Below are 17902 nucleotides of genomic sequence, written 5' to 3' on the forward strand. Positions count from 1 at the left end.
ATAATTTTTATTATTATTTTTAGCCGTGTAGCTATTCGTGCGTTGGTTACCACGCCATCTCAAACCCAACTCATAACGTCCGTCTTGTGCATGTTCACAAAGTATATCTTGCAAAAGTCTAGACAAACTTGTGATGTGTGTTCTTTGTGGTCTGCCCATCACTCTTTCCCTGTGTTTTAAATAGTGTGATTAACGTTACCTGATTCTGCCCTATCCATATGTCATATACAAAGTATTTTTTTATTTTTATTTTTTTTGCTGAGGGCTAAAATCAGTGATTCAATATTAATCTGATATGAATCTGCCTGCAGCTCTTAAAACATAATTTGTCTTACTATTTCTGTTAAAGAAAATATTCCTCTACTGAAATAAGCAAGAAATATTAGCACACATCTGGCAGTCCTGCCTTCTGTCTTCATTAGTTTGAAAGAAACTCTGATGTTGATGTGTTTCTGCTAAAGTGAAACTGAAAGTAAACTGCTCTCTACAGGAAAAGCCTTGAATTACAGGAAGAGGAAAAACCCGTGTGTGTGTGTGTGTGGGTGTGTGTTTAATGTATTTCTCATACAAATATATTATTGCCATGTTATACTGATTTATTTCTCGTCATTATGCGAACTAATTTACATTTTGTGATGTTTAATTCACAGTTCATTTCTCTTTAGAAAGAGCTGGAGATAAGCATTATAATTCTGGTTAAATAATGAGGGTTCATTTTTTTTTTTTTTTTACATACTTCTTCATTCTCCCAGTTCACACAGACTTGAACAAAAGAAATACGAACATATTTCCTATCATGAATATGAAAGACGGCAGAGCCAATGAGAGTTTGTAAGGACACATGTAGCACCGCCTCAGGTTCAGCTCAACCCTGTTCTGCAGGATCTTCTTCATCTGAATCTCTTCATCCTAAATCCAGCGGATCCAGGCCACATACGATAAACAGAGCAGAAGGAAAGATTTTCTGTGAGTAGAATCACTTACATGATTCTTTCACGAACCTGTTGAATAGTTTAAGAAGACTGTTTTATAGCAGCATGCTTTATATTTGTCTCTTTTAACGCAACTAGCGGAAATGCGTGTGAGACGCTCGCGCTTGGGCTCTATTCGCATTAAACATCCGTATAATAAACAACATCTAAAATTCTGATTAGTCTTCTCATTTCAGATAATGTATTCACTATGTGTCAGCACGATCTCGCAAAACAACACTGAGTGGTTGCAAAGTCTTAGTCACCAATTGATTAAGTTTAAATTGAAACGTGTAGTATTTATTATAAAGGATTAGAATCCGTGTAGGCTACGTCATGATTCGTTTTAAATGGTGTGCCTCGTCATCTTTAATCTAAATATAACTTCCCCTCTGTTGCTACTTCTCCTCTCTGATGACGTGCAAGACAGACTGCATCATGTTCATTACTAATTTAAATAACATTCTGCTTAACTGATGCTATATGTTTTAGTGATGGGTCGTTCTTGAACGATTCGTTCATTTTGAACGAATCTTTAATGTGACTCGGGAAGAACGAGTCGTCTCGGGAGTGATTCGTTCAGTCGCGCATGCGCAGTATTCTTTAGGTTCTGTTCTGGAATTAGTCTAGTTCACTTCTTTCAGTCAGCGCAGTCTGAGCCCGAAGGACAAATGATTAGTTCTTTTTTTATTTAATGTTTTATTGTTAATGCCAAGTTACCAAAGATAAAAGTACAGTGAATGTCAACATTACCAGAAAAGCAGTGTAAGAGTAAATAATAATTCTAATAATGATAATGATGATGATAATAATAATGACTATGCACCCGTTTGTAAGGAGGCTTGTAAATGAATTCCTCTATCCATTGCTGTCACGTCCAAGAGGGTCTGGCTGCAGACTTGCACTTGCACGCTCAGACACTTGCACTTCCGCTAGTGACATCACTTGCAGTCTTTGTTTTTTTATTTTGTTGAATTTTTTATTACTTTTTGTTTGAGTTTCTCAAAATTGTATAACAGTAGCCAGGTGGCGAAGACAAGAAAAAAGAAATAATTTACAATGTCACTTGCAATCGCTACTTGCACTCTACGCTGCCTGCGACAATAGCAATCAACACAAATCATGAATGTTGAATGAATGAAGCTGTGGTGGTGGTGGCCAGAACACCTAACACTTAACATGTCATATTGTATTAAGATGCTATTAAAATATCAAATTAAATATACAGTTCATTATTTTAATGAATAAGTATATAGTATTTTCCTCACATACCGCAAAATGTGGCATAATGGACTAAGATGATAAAGGCCAAACCCAATATGCTTCTCTACATTATTAAAATACAAAACTATTGTATACATAAATTGTGAATTATAACAATTCCTTTTCTTTTTTTTTTTAATTGATCTTGAAAAAACCTTGCAGGAAAAAATATTTTTATGAGAATCATCCTCAGATTTAATCTCGAACTTGGTAAAACTATTATCTTTATTTAAAATGTTTCAAGTATTAATAATTTTCCTTTTGTTAAACTGGAATAAATCATACTGGAACTGTTTAAAGATCATGTGTGCTATGATAAATAAGTGACTGAATGATTTACAGCTTTCTGAGAAGCCAAAATCAAGCAGAAAGAAAATGAATGACAGAGGTGAGTACTTACTTCATAAAGACACAAATGATATACTAATAATCCGCACATTACATATCACTTTATCATATATATATTGCTTTCTCCATAGTTCCTCTGTTTTCAGATGAAGGTGCCATCGATTCATTTGGTAAGATTTATCTGCTTCATTGCTATGTGTTTGTAGTCTTTAGAAAGGATTCAATTGAGTTTAACTCTGTCCAGATCCAAATGATCAAGATCTGTCTGTCTTCATAATAAATTAATTTTTAAAATAATAAATGTTGTTTTAAAAACCCGTCATGCCCTAGGTTTATGTAGTGTAGTGAGCTGTTATGTGTAAGTTTGTAGTGTTGTCAGCTCCAGGTTTTCAAGGTTAGCTTGGCTGCAGTTTAACTGTGTCCATCTGTCACTCCTGAAAACTAGTTTCAGAAAGACAATCTTCTGCGGTGCGACGACGGACACTAAATCAGACACACCGACATCACAACTACGAGCATCATGGGAGGACACAGCAATCCACAGAAGACAGAAGTATTTCTTTCACAGGCACCTTCACTGATCAAGCAGACATGCAATAAACATTTGTCAAATATAATGTTAATAACCAAACATTTGATTGTACATTGACTCACACTTTATTTGTCCATACTATGGGAGTCAATGGCTGCCGTCAACTGTTTGGTTACCGTTATTCTTCAACATATTTTATTTTGAGGTTTGGAAAAGGTGGAGGGTGGGTAAATAATGACATGATTTTCTAATTATTTTGAACACGGTTAAAAAGCCGTGTCTAATCCAGACATGATCATGTGACTGACAGGATCGGCTCCATCTGAACTCAGGATTGTGCTGCTGGGTAAAACTGGATCAGGAAAGAGTTCAGCGGGAAACACCATCCTGGGCAGAGAGTATTTCATCAAGGCTGTTTCTCCAGGATCGGTTACTGAGACCTGTGAGAGAGGAGAAGCACAGATTGGTGAGCGGATCATCTCAGTCGTCGACACGCCAGGCCTGTTTGATACACGGATGTCAGAGGGGGAAATGAAGAGTGAAATAGTGAAATGTGTCTACACGTCTGCTCCTGGTCCTCATGCGTTTCTGCTGCTCATCAGACTGGGTGTGAGATTCACAGAAGAGGAGAAAAACACAGTCAAATGGATTCAGGAGAACTTTGGAGAAGAAGCTACTCAATACACCATCCTTCTGTTCACTCACGCTGATTATCTCAAGGGAAGACCTTTAGATCTGTACATCACTGAAAGTGAAGATCTCCAGGCTCTCGTAAATAAGTGTGAGGGCAGATATCACCCATTTAACAACGAAGACATGAGGAACCGCGATCAAGTCACAGAACTGCTGGAGAAGATTGAGATCATGGTGGAGAAGAACGGAGGACAGCACTACACTAATGAGATGTACCAGGACGCTCAGAGAAAGATACGCAATAGAGCACAGTTCTGTAAGTGCTTTTGACACATAATACCACCGTGACATAAACTGATGTTTGTGAATAAAATCTGTTCTCTGTGCCTGTGTCACTTCATTTCCAATTGATAGTGTTGAACCTAAACACTCAGTTAATTCACAATCTGATTGACAGGGGCTGAAAAACCTCGCTTTGTGCTGCTGGGTAAAACGAAATCAGGAAAGACCAGCGTGGTAGAAACCTTCCTGGGCCAAAGGAGATCTGACAGCAGAGAGCTAGAAGCTTTCGTGTGTGGAAAGAGGATGATAATAATTGACACTCCTGGAATGATTGATGCACCAGAAGAGAAGATGAAGGAAGAAATCGAGAAGTTTGTCTTCATGTCTGCTCCCGGTCCTCATGTGTTTCTGCTGGTGATCAAACTGGACACGAGATTCACAGACGAGGAGAATAACACCGAGAGATGGATTCGTAAGAACATTGGAGAAGATGCTTTATGTCACACCATCGTTCTGTTCACTCACGCCGATCATCTGACGGGGAAAACATTAGATGAATATATCAGAGAGAGAAGCCTTCTCCAGTCGCTGGTTCAAGGCTGCGGTGGCAGATTTCACTCATTCAACAACGAGAATAGAGATGATCACAATCAGATCTCAGAGCTGCTGGAGAAGATCGAAAACATTGCAGAGAGAAACCAGTGGAAGTTCTACACAAATGAGATGTTTAAAAACATGATTCAAAAAAAGATCTTTAATGAAAAACTAGAAAAAACCCTAAATAAAGTCACAGCAGGAGCAGCACCAGCAAGTGTAGGATTGATAACAGCAGGTTTGCTAGCAGAGCCAGTCGTAGCACCAGCGCTAATCATTGCAGGAGTTGTGTTTGCGGTGGGAGCCGCTGGAGCCTTTGTCTGGAGAAAATGTGGCAAAAAATCTGTTTGTTGTGACATTCTGGATAGCAGGGATTAAAGTTCTTCAAATCCACTGAAAAAACATCCACTGAATGAATTCTGCACTTCACTAATTCTCTCATAATAGCCATCGGAGTGCAGATCTGATATAAGCATCAGTACTGGAGCTGTGCATTAGGTCTTAAAGTGACAGCAGCCTGATATACCTTTTATTCTTAAATGTTAGTGTTACATGGGTAAACAAAAACAACAGAAAATATAACTACTTTAGTTTCTTAGTAGTTAAATGAAGCAACAGTTAAAGTAATATAAAGTAGTCTGACAAAAATGTTAGGTGTTAGAGTTAGATGACATGTGCAGTTATTAGTAAGTGGCCAAATTAACCTGACCTTATGTTTAATATGTCTAAAGTTTTTCGGTGTGGTTTTTATTTATATAATTCAAATCTGATCTTTTATTTATGTTTTCACTGTGCTATTGTCACGCACACCAGCTGGAGTGCCCTTGATAGCCACCAGAGGGAGCTCCATTCAAACTGTTGCTCCTCTGTCATGGACTTCATTCCCCACAATCCTTTGCACATACGCCTTGTCCAAGTCTTGCAGGTCTCATTATGTCATTTCTAAGCCTCGTATGCTGGTTTTGATCATCAGTCTGTTGTTCTGGACCCTGTCATTATCTGTCTGTGAATGACCTTTGTCTGTTTTTGGACTACTTCTGTGGATTAACCCTTCAATATATTCTGTGTTTGGATCCTCAACCTTTCGGTCTCTTTATGTGTTTTTCAGTTTTATATTTTTAGTTAAATGTTAGTGATTTATAAAGTTGTTATTTGTACTCAAATGTGAATAATAAACTGCAAAAGACAGCTTTTTAAACATGAATCCTGCATATCTCTGTGTCAGATGTGTGTTTTCATCTACGACACTTTCACTGTTTTCAGCATCTGTCATCTCAACTTTATGATGACATGAACACATCATTTGTCTTAAATTATAAATCCAAAGAAATTAAAACAGACAGAACACAGAATTTCAGACGAAGAAACAAAACATTATAAAATATGAATGAAATATGAAAATGGTATAATACTAAAATAATAAATGTCACAGTTTTTATTAATTCAGTTGACAAAAAATGCTTTTAGATTATTACAATTTAATTATACAATTTAATTTATATATCATAAAACCCGATAAGTAAACTTTACTCAAACCGTTTGAGTAAACAGATTGCCTTGATTTAAACCAAAAATCATTTTTGATTATTAAAACTTGTATTATAATATTTAATATAATTATACTATTTAAATGTAATTAAAACAGAAAACACTTCATTTGAGAAAAAATTAAAACCCTAAAATATGTCCCTTAAATATGAAGTTAAATTGCATACTATGTATGATTTTCAATAATTAGACATGCTTTTTGGTTATAATTTATTTTAACCTTTAATCAGAATCCAGAAAAATAACACATAAGCTACAGAGAGATCTGACACAACAAATCAAGGGTCAAGAACACAACTAAACCAAACACTGATCTCCATGATGGTGACATCGTTTTAACCAATAAAACATCAGCATTTGATCCTCTGTAGTTCTCAATAACAGCTGGTGTTCATCACTAATGCACAATCATCCATTAATTAGTCTCTTAATGATCTCATTAACTTTAACTCTTTGATGACTTGGGATTTGACTCAAGACTAGTTTGTGTCTTGGAAGTAATGACTCGGTTCCTCCTCTGGTGAAATCAGCTGCTGAGTTCATGGGTGGAATAAACATATGGCAGGACTTTTACTCTTTGTCCCCTGGATTACCCACCTCTGGTCCCTGACCCCAAAATACTTTGATAACCTGTTCCTGTGAATCACAGACGTCCAGCAGAGAGCGGCTTACAAAAGAGGGAAAGAGTTTACTCTTTACAACATATTAATGTGTTAAATATCCAGCAGAAAATCTGCAAACACAATCTTGTTCTCTAAACACCTTCAGTAAATGTATTTAAATTAACTTAAAGAAAAAGAGCTCTGTTTTTCTGTAGATTAAGTCCAGTAATGTTGTTCTCTTGCTGAGGGAGGAACACTGATATATCTGCAACTGTGTAAAAAAAAAAAAAAAAGTGTTAACTACACAAAGCCACATATCTAAAGTTCATGTGTTAAAACAGTCATGTGTCTGCTGCTGATCTGATGAGCTTCAACACGGTAAGACAAACACACTCATACTTCAATGAAGACACACACATTAATGTACTCCAGAAATATTAAACATAATCCATATCCATGATCCAAAAGTACAAACTGTAGTAAGCATTGATGATTTCATCAGAGGAGGAAACAAGTCATTCCTTTCAAGTCACAAACTAGTCTTGAGTCAAATCCCAAGTCCTCAAAGAGTTAAAGTTAATGAGATCATTAAGAGACTAATTAAATGATGATTGTGCATTAGTGATGAACACCTGCTGTTAACAATCAACATCACTGAAGAAAAGAGAAACACAAGAACTACAACTGACTCTAACCACAGCCTTGGATGAAATCAATTGGGAGAAAAAAAAAATCTGTGCCACCATAATTGTGGTGAGAATTTGCTTCAGTTGAGCTCTTGAGCCTTTCAGCTGTTTTTATAAATTTGTTTCACAGCAATTGCATTATTGTTTAATCTTGATCTAGCAGTTAACTAATGCTTTTGATGAGTGTATGCTCTTGATTCAATTTCTTGATGTTACTTTTAAATAAAATAATTTCTGTATTAGTGATTAGAGAGGACTGTTGTCTGTTCACTGCTCTGTGTGTGCACTTTAGATTTATAGGAAAAATAAAAACACAGTTTGGGATTAGTCATTTAGCCATGACTATTTATCATATGATCCTCAACAGTGGTGAAAATAATTAATTCATACTGCAGTGCATTATGGGAGTCTTTAATGTATTGCAACATGAAGCATTTTGTTGATTGTCACCGTTGTAGAGCATCATATGCTGGTTCTTGATCTCTGTGTGTGTGTCTAAAAAGCAAGCAATGGAGTTCAAATTTCTATATGCGTTACCCAATTTTAAAATTCACTCCCTACAAATATTAGAATAATGTTTTTTTTTTTTTGTATGCTGTAGTTTCACTGGTATTATTTCACTGAGACTCAAAACCTAAACATGTGAAAAGAGAGAAAAAACCTTTTATATATATATAAACAGAAGTAAACCAGCTCAGTGTGACTACATGTTCTTCATATATCACAGATCTCTTTTCTTCTCAGCAATACATGAGGAGCTACAGATAGAGATCTGACCCAACAAATCAAGGGTCAACTAAACCAAACACTGATATCCATGATGGTGACATCATTTTAACCAATAAGTTAAATATCCAGCAGAAAGTCTGCAAACACAATCTTGTTCTCTAAACACCTTCAGTAAATGTATTTAAATTAACTTAAAGAAAAAGAGCTCTGTTTTTCTGTAGATTAAGTCCAGTAATGTTGTTCTCTTGTTGAGGGAGGAACACTGATATATCTGCAACTGTGTAAAAAAAAAAAGGTGTTAACTACACAAAGCCACATATCTAAAGTTCATGTGTTAAAACAGTCATGTGTCTGCTGCTGATCTGATGAGCTTCAACACGGTAAGACAAACACACTCATACTTCAATGAAAACTGATGATTATTGCTCATATAACACACGAGTCTTAATGTGAGAAATGTTAAGAATATGGAGATGTAGATGTACTGTTCATGTGTATAAGAGCTGATTAATGCTGTATTATAGATATATTTGACGCTGATGTTGGTCAGAATGGCTCCTCGTCTTCCTCTGATCTTTCTGCTCATGATTCACGGTGAGTCTCTGTTACATTCACATTAAAAACTCTCTGATGGTTTTATTTAAGACCTCACGATGAGCGGCTGATGAACACTTTCTTCTGTCCTGTTCTCACATATGTCCTTTTAAACAGGAAGTATAGGTGAGAAATGTCACAGGACTTTTATAAATATCTAGTAGTCTTCTGTTATTCACTGGTCAGTGTCATGTGATTTAATGAAGTGTTGTTGTTCAGAGCATCTGATTGGACCAAAAGTCAGTGCAACTTTAGAATATTTTTGGCTCATGATCTCAGAAGTGAATATGTTAAATAGTTCAGTAGCTCATAGATGAGCAGATCTGATAAATGTGAACTAAAACCCATATTTTGATGTCAAAATAATTTTTTTTATTTTCTTAATCTTGTTTTTTAGTAGTTGACAGTGTAGCGTGTTGTTCACAGATGATTTCCTGGTTCTCTTTTGACTCCTTTGTCTCTTTGCTTTTGTTTCCAAACTGATTAGCTTTTATTTCCTTATAATGAGTTGCTCTTTTCAGTAAATAAGTATCATGATGTGTTAATTTTCTGTTGTAACCGATAAAACATCATTTTCCTCCTGATGTATTCTGTGTTTCAGTGGTTTCTGCTGGTTGGGGTGTGAGTTACAGTTCTTCACACATCTGTGCACTAATGAACTCATCAGTGATAATGAACTGCACTTATACATACCCTACTGGACATCAGATCGAGAAAGTGTTCTGGACCAAAAACCCTGTAAAGGGTGAAGACTATCCAGATCTGTCTAAGGATCCTGAATACAGTCAGAGGCTTCAGTATCTGGGAGACAAACAGCAGAACTGCGCCATCAGACTGAGTCATGTGACACAGAACGACCAACACATGTACTGTTTCAGATTTCTCACTAATGAAACAAAAGGAAAATGGCTTGGTGAACCAGGAGTGAATCTCACTGTAACAGGTGACTTTCATGAGGCTGAGCTCTTCTTCTGTGCATTGTGTTGAATAATAATCAGTGTATGACAGCAGCACTAGATATAATGTGTGTGTTGTGTTCAGATCTTCAGGTGGAGGCTCCTGAGAGAGTGACAGAGGGTCATAATGTCTGTCTGACATGTAAAAGCAGCTGCACTCTGACTGACAGAGCAACATTCATCTGGTACAGAAACTCACAGCCATTAACTGAGAGAAGAGACAGAAACAATCAACTCCTGCTGCAGTCAGTCAGAAGAGAGGATGCAGGCAGATACAGCTGTGCTCTACATGGACACACTTACATCTCTCCTGCTGCTCAGCTCACTGTCACCTGTGAGTACAGAATGCTGTTTTATCTTAATCCTTTACTTTGAAAGTTGTCCTGATTACATATCTCTGATTAATGGACAGTTTGTGGAAGCTCTTGTCCTTTTTCTAAAAGCATTTAATTATTTCATGAAAACACTTGTTACTTTAATACTCTGTATTGTGGAAACACATGAACACAGAGCAGTGTTTAGTTAACTCTGGGGACTTGTGAAGTATCAATCATTACCTGTTTAAATTACTTATGACTGACACATATGAATCACATTAAGTTTATTTATTTATGTAATCAAACTGATGGACAATTAATTAAATAGTTAAATATGTGTTAAGTGTGTAAGCAAACGATATAAACAAACACTATTTATTTTCTTGACAGGCCTGTACGAAATTAAAAAGTTGTCTTTCTTCTGGACGGTCAAACTAACTGTCAATCACATTAACATCCAATCAGAAAATACTGTTAAATACTGGGCCTTCATTTTCAACAGTCTCTAAAAGAAAAATGAAAAAATATATATATAATGTCTAAGGTTGAGAAGGAAACTGTTTACAAATGAAATGTTTCGTCAATGAATAAAAATGTATATAAATAGAGAATATACCATGTGTAAATGCATTCCCGGACGAGCCCCCAGTTGCAGATGCCAACTTGCCACATGGACTTCTTTTCTCCTTGTTCCAGATAGCGTCATCTTAGGTTGTGGAAATCTGTTAACTATTGGGGCAATTGTAGATATAATTTGAGATGCATGGTTTTGTTTAGAACTTAAGGTTTTCTTTTAAGGAAACCTGTAGGGAGGTGGGTGCCATTTTTGTTTGAATCTGCTTTTCTCCTGGTTATGGGTAGTTAGGGAGAAAGGGAAATTTATTTGTTATTTATTTACTCTTTGTTTCAATGTTTAGGTAAGTTATGGTTAAAACTGAGTTAGGAACCTTTTTGTTTGTTTTGTTGGCCTTTGCCCCCTCCTGAAGTTTGTTTCCTCTTAACCTTTTTCTTTAGATTCAATAAATACTTTTTCTAAGTTTACTAGTTTTGGGATGTGTTACTGGGACTAGAGATAAGAAGGACCTGTGCTCTTTCTCTCTCTCCAAAACTTTGTTACTGCTATGCCTAGTTCCCCTAGACGAGCTTAAAGATAATAAAGCTAGCATGTAACAAGTGGGGGCTCGTCCTTTCATGTGAGAGTACTGCGTTGTATTGTAAGTATCTGCTCGTTTTTTTTTCTCCCCCTTCTGTTTGGCTGTTTTCTTTTTGGTGAGGAAAGGCTCCTGTGGTAGTGAGAATTATGGAATTTGATTTGTTGTCATTTACTCTTTCTCCTACCATAGAAGTTTTTGAGGGCTGCAGAAGGGCAGATTTGCTGTTGATTGCAGACTTCTTTAATGTTGAGGTTCCAAGGCAGGGTACAAAAAAAGTAATTAAAGATTGCTTGCGGGGAAAGTTGGTTGATGATGGAGTTTTACCAGATTACTCTGCTGTCAGTACTGAGGAACAACCTGGGAACACTGCAGAGGCTGTGTCAGGTGAGGTTTTTCCTCAGCTGGCAGCTGAGTCTCTGAGTGAAGCTATGTTAGCTGTCAAGTTGAAGGAGTTAGATCTTGAGATAAAAAGGCAGGATTGTGAAGAGCAAAAGATCAGGCTTCGTACTATAGAGGCACAAGCAGAAAGGGACATTAAGATGCGTCAATTAGATTTGCGTGCTCAGGAGTTAAATCAAAAACCGATTCCTATGCCTCGCTCTAGACTCCCTTCTGCTGTATCGCCTGTCGCTTCACCTGCTGTTTTTGTACCTCAAGTTATGGATAATGCGACTTCTGAGACAGATTTTGATGTTGGCAGGTATCTTAAACTTGTACCACCATTTAGAGAAGCGGAAGTGGATTCGTATTTTGTTGCTTTTGAACGGATTGCTACAAAATTGCGGTGGCCGAAAGATGTGTGGGCTCTGCTATTGCAGTGCAGTCTTTCTGGTAAAGCGCAAGAGGTTTGCTCTGCTTTACCAATAGATCAGTCCCTTGATTATGATATAGTGAAATCTGCCGTTCTACGAGCGTTCGAGTTAGTGCCTGAGGCATACCGTCAAAAATTTAGGTCACATTTGAAAACAGCCAAACAGACGTTTGTTGAGTTCGCAAGGGAGAAGAAAACCCTTTTCGAGAAATGGTGTCTTTCCAGTGGGATCATGACTCTTGATCAGCTTCAAGAGCTGCTCTTGCTGGAGGACTTCAAACGTTCTATTCCAGAGAATGTTGTTGTCCATTTAAATGAGCAGAAAGTTGCAAACCTTTTTGATGCCGCGGTTTTTGCCGATGAGTTTGTGTTGACCCATCGGACTGTGTTTTCCCCCGCACGTCGTGTTAATGTGCCCCCATCCACTTATGAAGTATCTGATAGGGAAGCAACACGTGTTTTCTCACGCATTGGCAAAGGTGAGACTCAATCAAGTGCGCGCCGTAGGAATGCTTCAAATGATAAACGAGTTTGTTTTTACTGTCTCGACAGCAGTCATTTAATTTCTGACTGTAAGGCGTGGAAGCAAAAGAACTCCGCTTCCAAATCTAAAAGTGTTGCACTCGTACACCCCATATGTGAGGAAAGCCATATGACCGCTCTGTCCTATCAACCTTTCTTACTGACTGGTTCAGTGTCTGTCTCAGTTGACTCTGAGTGTAAACCCGTCACCATTTTGCGAGACACTGGGTCAGTTCAGTCATTTATCTTAGAAGAATTATTGCCCCGGTCTACCAAGACTTATTCTGGTACAGACGTGCTTATACGTGGAATTGGAATGCAGTGTATAAATGTTCCTCTTCACAATGTCTACTTGAAATCAGACCTTGTAACCGGTACTGTAAAACTTGGTGTACGTTCTCAGTTACCTGTCGAGGGAGTGGGTGTGATTCTAGGAAATGACTTAGCTGGCGGCGAAGTTTTTCCCCGACCAATTGTGGTCCATACCCCTAAATTGTGTGATCAACCTGACCTAGCCCGTCAATTTCCTGCAGCTTTCCCTGCATGCGCTGTGACACGTGCCCAGTCGGTTAAATTCAGAGACATGGTGGATCTCTCTGAATCGTTTTTGGTGTCGCATGATGAACTTGTGGAGGATAACAAGGTAGTAGAGGCAGAAGTTTGCCCTATTTCCGAGAACGCAGTTACAGTTCCTTTAAAAGTTGGTAGGGAACAATTGGCTGTTGCACAGAAGTTGGACCTTTCATTAGTGAAATGCATTGAAGCTGCTGTCCCCCTGAGCCAAGTGGCTAATGCTAAGGTAGCTTATTTCTTTGAAGATACAGTGCTCATGCGTAAGTGGAGGCATGAAACTCACAAGGATTCACATGAATCGAACCAAATTGTATTGCCAGCTGATTATCGAGAGCAGGTGTTAAAACTGGGTCATGAACATGTGCTATCAGGGCATTTGGGTGTCACAAAAACCTTTCGTCGAGTTTCCCGGTACTTTTATTGGCCTGGATTAAAATCAGATGTGTCTAAGTTTTGTAGATCGTGTCCTGTATGCCAATTGGCTGGGAAGCCCAATATAAATATACCAGTTGCCCCTTTGCAGCCGATACCAGTTATGAGAGAACCTTTTGAGCGACTCCTTGTCGATTGTGTTGGTCCTGTACCAAAATCCAAGTCAGGACATGAATACATTTTGACCATCATGTGTACCGCGACACGTTTCCCAGAAGCGATACCTTTACGTTCAATTAGAGCCCAAGTGGTAATTAAAGAGTTGGTGAAGTTCTGCACTACCTTTGGTTTGCCTCGTGTTGTGCAAACTGATCAAGGGTCTAACTTTACATCAAAGGCATTCACTCAGACCCTTGCTGAATTGGGGATTAAACATCAGCTCTCAAGTGCGTACCACCCTGAGTCGCAGGGCGCACTTGAAAGATTTCATCAAACCCTTAAATCCATGTTGCGCTCTTATTGCTTAGCCAGTGGGAAGGATTGGGCTGAGGGTCTTCCATACCTTCTGTTTGCTGTCCGTGAAGCAGAGCAAGAGAGTATTGGGTTTAGCCCCGCTGACCTTGTTTTTGGGCACACTGTGCGTGGTCCTTTGAAGTTGCTAAGTGAGCAATTATTAGCTAAAGCTTCATCTCCTGTGACTGTACTTGACTATGTCAGCACTGTTCGTGAGCGATTGCATAAGGCCTGCGAACTTGCTCGAGAACACTTGGTTATAGCCCAGTCAAAAATGAAGACCCACTACGATAAGAGAAGCATGAGTCGTAGTTTTCAACCGGGTGATAGTGTTCTTGTTCTCTTGCCTGATCCGGGTTCTGTGTTCCAAGCTAAATTCTCGGGTCCTTATGAAGTCAAAGAGAAGCTCAGTGACACCAATTATGTCATTCACACTCCTGACCGCAGGCGAAAGACCCGTGTATGCCATATAAATATGTTGAAGCAGTTTATTGTGCGTGGTGAGAAATGTGTTTCTTCCCTTGTTCCATCTGTGGCTGTTGCTTCTGCTGGTGTGATTCCAGAGGATGAACCTGTTGGGAAGGATGTGCAAGTTGTAGCTAAACGGCTTCAAAACTCTGCCATATTGAGTGACCTGCAGAGCTTTCTTGTACACCTGACAAAAGAACAGAGTGAGCAGATTATTCGAATGGTTCAGGACTATCCTTCAATCTTTTCTGACGTGCCCGGTAGAACAACCATGTTAAAACATGATATTGTGTGTGAATCTCTTCCAGTTAAGCAACATCCTTATAGAGTAAACCCTAAAAAGCGTGACATAATGAGATCTGAGGTGGAGTACATGCTGCAGCATAGAATAGCAGTGCACAGTCAAAGTCCATGGAGTTCGCCCTGTTTGTTAGTGCCCAAATCTGACGGCTCTTATCGTTTCTGTACCGACTATCGTAAGGTTAATTCCTTAACGAAACCTGATTATTTCCCTCTGCCTAGACTGGAAGACTGTGTTGACAGGGTAGGCTCTGCTAGGTTTGTCACTAAACTAGACCTGTTAAAGGGTTATTGGCAAGTCCCCCTAACTTCAAGGGCATCTGAGATCTCTGCATTTGTCACGCCTGAACACTTCCTGCAATATGAGGTGTTAGCTTTCGGTATGAGAAATGCTCCTGCCAAAATTGCCAAATTGCGATGCGTACTTGGATGACTTGGTCATCTATTCAAAAACTTGGGAAGATCACGTCAAAACTTTGAAGTTAGTATTCAGTCGCCTGGCGGCTGCCTCCTTAACCTTGAATCTTGCCAAATGTGAGATCGGAAAAGCTGTGGTAACCTATCTGGGGAAACAAGTTGGCCAGGGTTGTGTCAAGCCTGTTGAGGCCAAGGTTGCTGCCATACTTGAGTTTCCTACACCCCGTAACAAGCGTGAGTTACGCCGGTTCTTGGGTATGAGTGGGTACTATCGGGGATTTTGTTGTAATTTCTCCACTGTCGTGTCACCCCGCACAGACCTTCTCAGTACTACAAAGAGTTTTAAGTGGAACCCTGAGTGTGATCATGCTTTTAAGGCCGCAAAAGATCTTCTTTGTTATGCTCCAGTGTTGTCTGCCCCTAACTTTGATCTGCCTTTCAAACTCCAAGTGGATGCCAGTGGTACTGGTGCTGGGGGAGTTCTGCTGCAGGAGGACTCCCATGGAATTGACCACCCTATCTGCTACTTCTCCAAAAAGTTCTCGAAATGCCAGCAACGCTATAGTACAATTGAAAAAGAGGCCCTTGCTTTGCTTCTAGCTCTTCAGCATTTCGAGGTTTATTTGGGAAGTAGTGCCATACCTATTGACGTATACACTGACCATGACCCACTGATCTCTCCCGCATGTCCAACTCCAATCAGCGTTTGATGCGCTGGGCCTTAATTATCCAGGAGTATAACCTTAACCTCCAACACATCCGTGGAAAAGACAATGTGGTGGCGGATGCACTTTCTAGAACTGCAGATGTGGAGACTTAAGTGGGTTGGTTAACCAAGTCAGGTTTGCATTGCACTCCTATGGGTGTTCTAGGAGTAGTTTATTTTACAATCTCTGGGTTGTAAAAATTTAATGTTGGGGGTGTTGCGTCCTAAGACTTATTTTATTTGTAATCATTTAATGTGCTTTGTGGTCTGTTTTTGTTTCTCCTCATGTCTACTGCCACCATGCTCATGCTGGTGATTGGGATCACCTGTCGTTGATTTGCTGCCCATTAACCTCAGCTCCATTGATTGGCTGCAGTCGGGAGAATGTCAGCATATAAAGCCAGCACCATCTCACAACAACGAGAGGGAGAGAGAGGGTTGCAGATGCCAACTTGCCACATGGATTTCTTTTCTCCTTGTTCCAGATAGCGTCATCTTATGTTGTGGAAATCTGTTAACTATTGGGGCAATTGTAGATATAGTTTGAGATGCATGGTTTTGTTTAGAACTTAAGGTTTTCTTTTAAGGAAACCTGTAGGGAGGTGGGTGCCATTTTTGTTTGAATCTGCTTTTCTCCTGGTTATGGGTAGTTAGGGAGAAAGGGAAATTTATTTGTTATTTATTTACTCTTTGTTTCAATGTTTAGGTAAGTTATGGTTAAAACTGAGTTAGGAACCTTTTTGTTTGTTTTGTTGGCCTTTGCCCCCTCCTGAAGTTTGTTTCCTCTTAACCTTTTTCTTTAGATTCAATAAATACTTTTTCTAAGTTTACTAGTTTTGGGATGTGTTACTGGGACTAGAGATAAGAAGGACCTGTGCTCTCTCTCTCTCTCCAAAACTTTGTTACTGCTATGCCTAGTTCCCCTAGACGAGCTTAAAGATAATAAAGCTAGCATGTAACACATGAATACTTTCACCAGAGACCTGTAGATCCTCCATCAGTCCATCTGGAGAAATAAAGGAGGGAGATTCAGAAATCTCTTATTCATAGGTCTTATGCAATGACAAATTTGTTTTTGTATTTTTCTGTTTTAGACCCTCCCAGGGATGTCTCAGTGTCCATCAGTGGATCTGGTGTAGTATTGGAGGGAGATTCAGTGACTCTGAACTGCAGCAGTGATTCAATCCCTCCTGCAGAAATCAGCTGGTTTAAAGGAGGAATGTTTGTAGGATCTGGAAGATTCTACAGCATCTCAAACATCAGCTCTGATCACAGTGGAGAATACAAGTGCAAGTCCAGAAATAAACATGGAGAGAAATACTCTGATGCTGTGACTTTAAATGTCATGTGTGAGTTTATTAAACATTATACTGAAAAACATTTATTGGGATCATTTTTAGATTGCATTACTGACTGAGTATTCAAAGGTCAAGTCAACTAATATTTTTGTAATTGTTTTTAGACCCACCCAGGAGTGTTTCAGTCTCCATCAGTCCATCTTTTGTGATAGTGGAGGGAGATTCAGTGACTCTGATCTGCAGCAGTGATTCAAACCCTCCTGCAGAAATCAGCTGGTTTAAAGGAGGAATATTTGTAGGATCTGGAAGAATCTACAGCATCTCAAACATCAGATCTGATCACAGTGGAGAATACAAGTGTAGATCCATCAATGAACATGGAGAGAAATACTCTGATGCTGTGACTTTAAATGTCATGTGTGAGTTTTATGAATCATATTCTATATTCTAAACACACACACCTGCTTTATTTGTCAGTATATTTTGTGGTATCTAGTCTGATTAAAACTAAAGTGACAAAAAATAACTAGTGATGCTTCGAAACACGAGAATGATTCTTCTGATTTATAAACAGTGATAGATTATGGATAGTGTGTATTTCTGGTCTCAGTCCCGCTGTCTGTGATGAATGTAGATTAATTCTACATTGTAGATTAATTCTACAAATGAAATGAGTGACACACATAAAGAAACTCACAGAACAAGCGGTTGAA

The 17902-nt window shown here is 38.8% G+C and overlaps 3 protein-coding genes across 4 annotated transcripts in view; 2 read left to right on the forward strand and 1 right to left on the reverse strand.

The window, feature by feature from the left end:
- The window catches only part of LOC128026906 (GTPase IMAP family member 9), a 53848-nt gene extending 48021 nt beyond the window's left edge, over nt 1–5827 (forward strand). For both annotated transcript variants that reach the window (XM_052614405.1, XM_052614296.1), the window contains exons 2-6: nt 2577–2622; nt 2714–2752; nt 3028–3135; nt 3425–4063; nt 4205–5827. In XM_052614405.1, coding sequence (XP_052470365.1) covers nt 2610–2622; nt 2714–2752; nt 3028–3135; nt 3425–4063; nt 4205–5001 — 1596 coding nt within the window. In that variant the 5' untranslated portion in view covers nt 2577–2609 and the 3' untranslated portion in view covers nt 5002–5827. The remainder of the gene's footprint in view (nt 1–2576; nt 2623–2713; nt 2753–3027; nt 3136–3424; nt 4064–4204) is intronic.
- LOC128025880 (B-cell receptor CD22-like) overlaps nt 1–17902 on the forward strand; it is an 84012-nt gene that overhangs the window by 61696 nt on the left and 4414 nt on the right. The window lies entirely within an intron of this gene.
- LOC128027257 (B-cell receptor CD22) overlaps nt 1–17902 on the reverse strand; it is a 198603-nt gene that overhangs the window by 54508 nt on the left and 126193 nt on the right. The gene's annotated exons all lie outside the window — the stretch shown is intronic.

Source organism: Carassius gibelio, chromosome A1 (assembly GCF_023724105.1).
Source record: "Carassius gibelio isolate Cgi1373 ecotype wild population from Czech Republic chromosome A1, carGib1.2-hapl.c, whole genome shotgun sequence".
NCBI lineage: Eukaryota > Metazoa > Chordata > Actinopteri > Cypriniformes > Cyprinidae > Carassius > Carassius gibelio.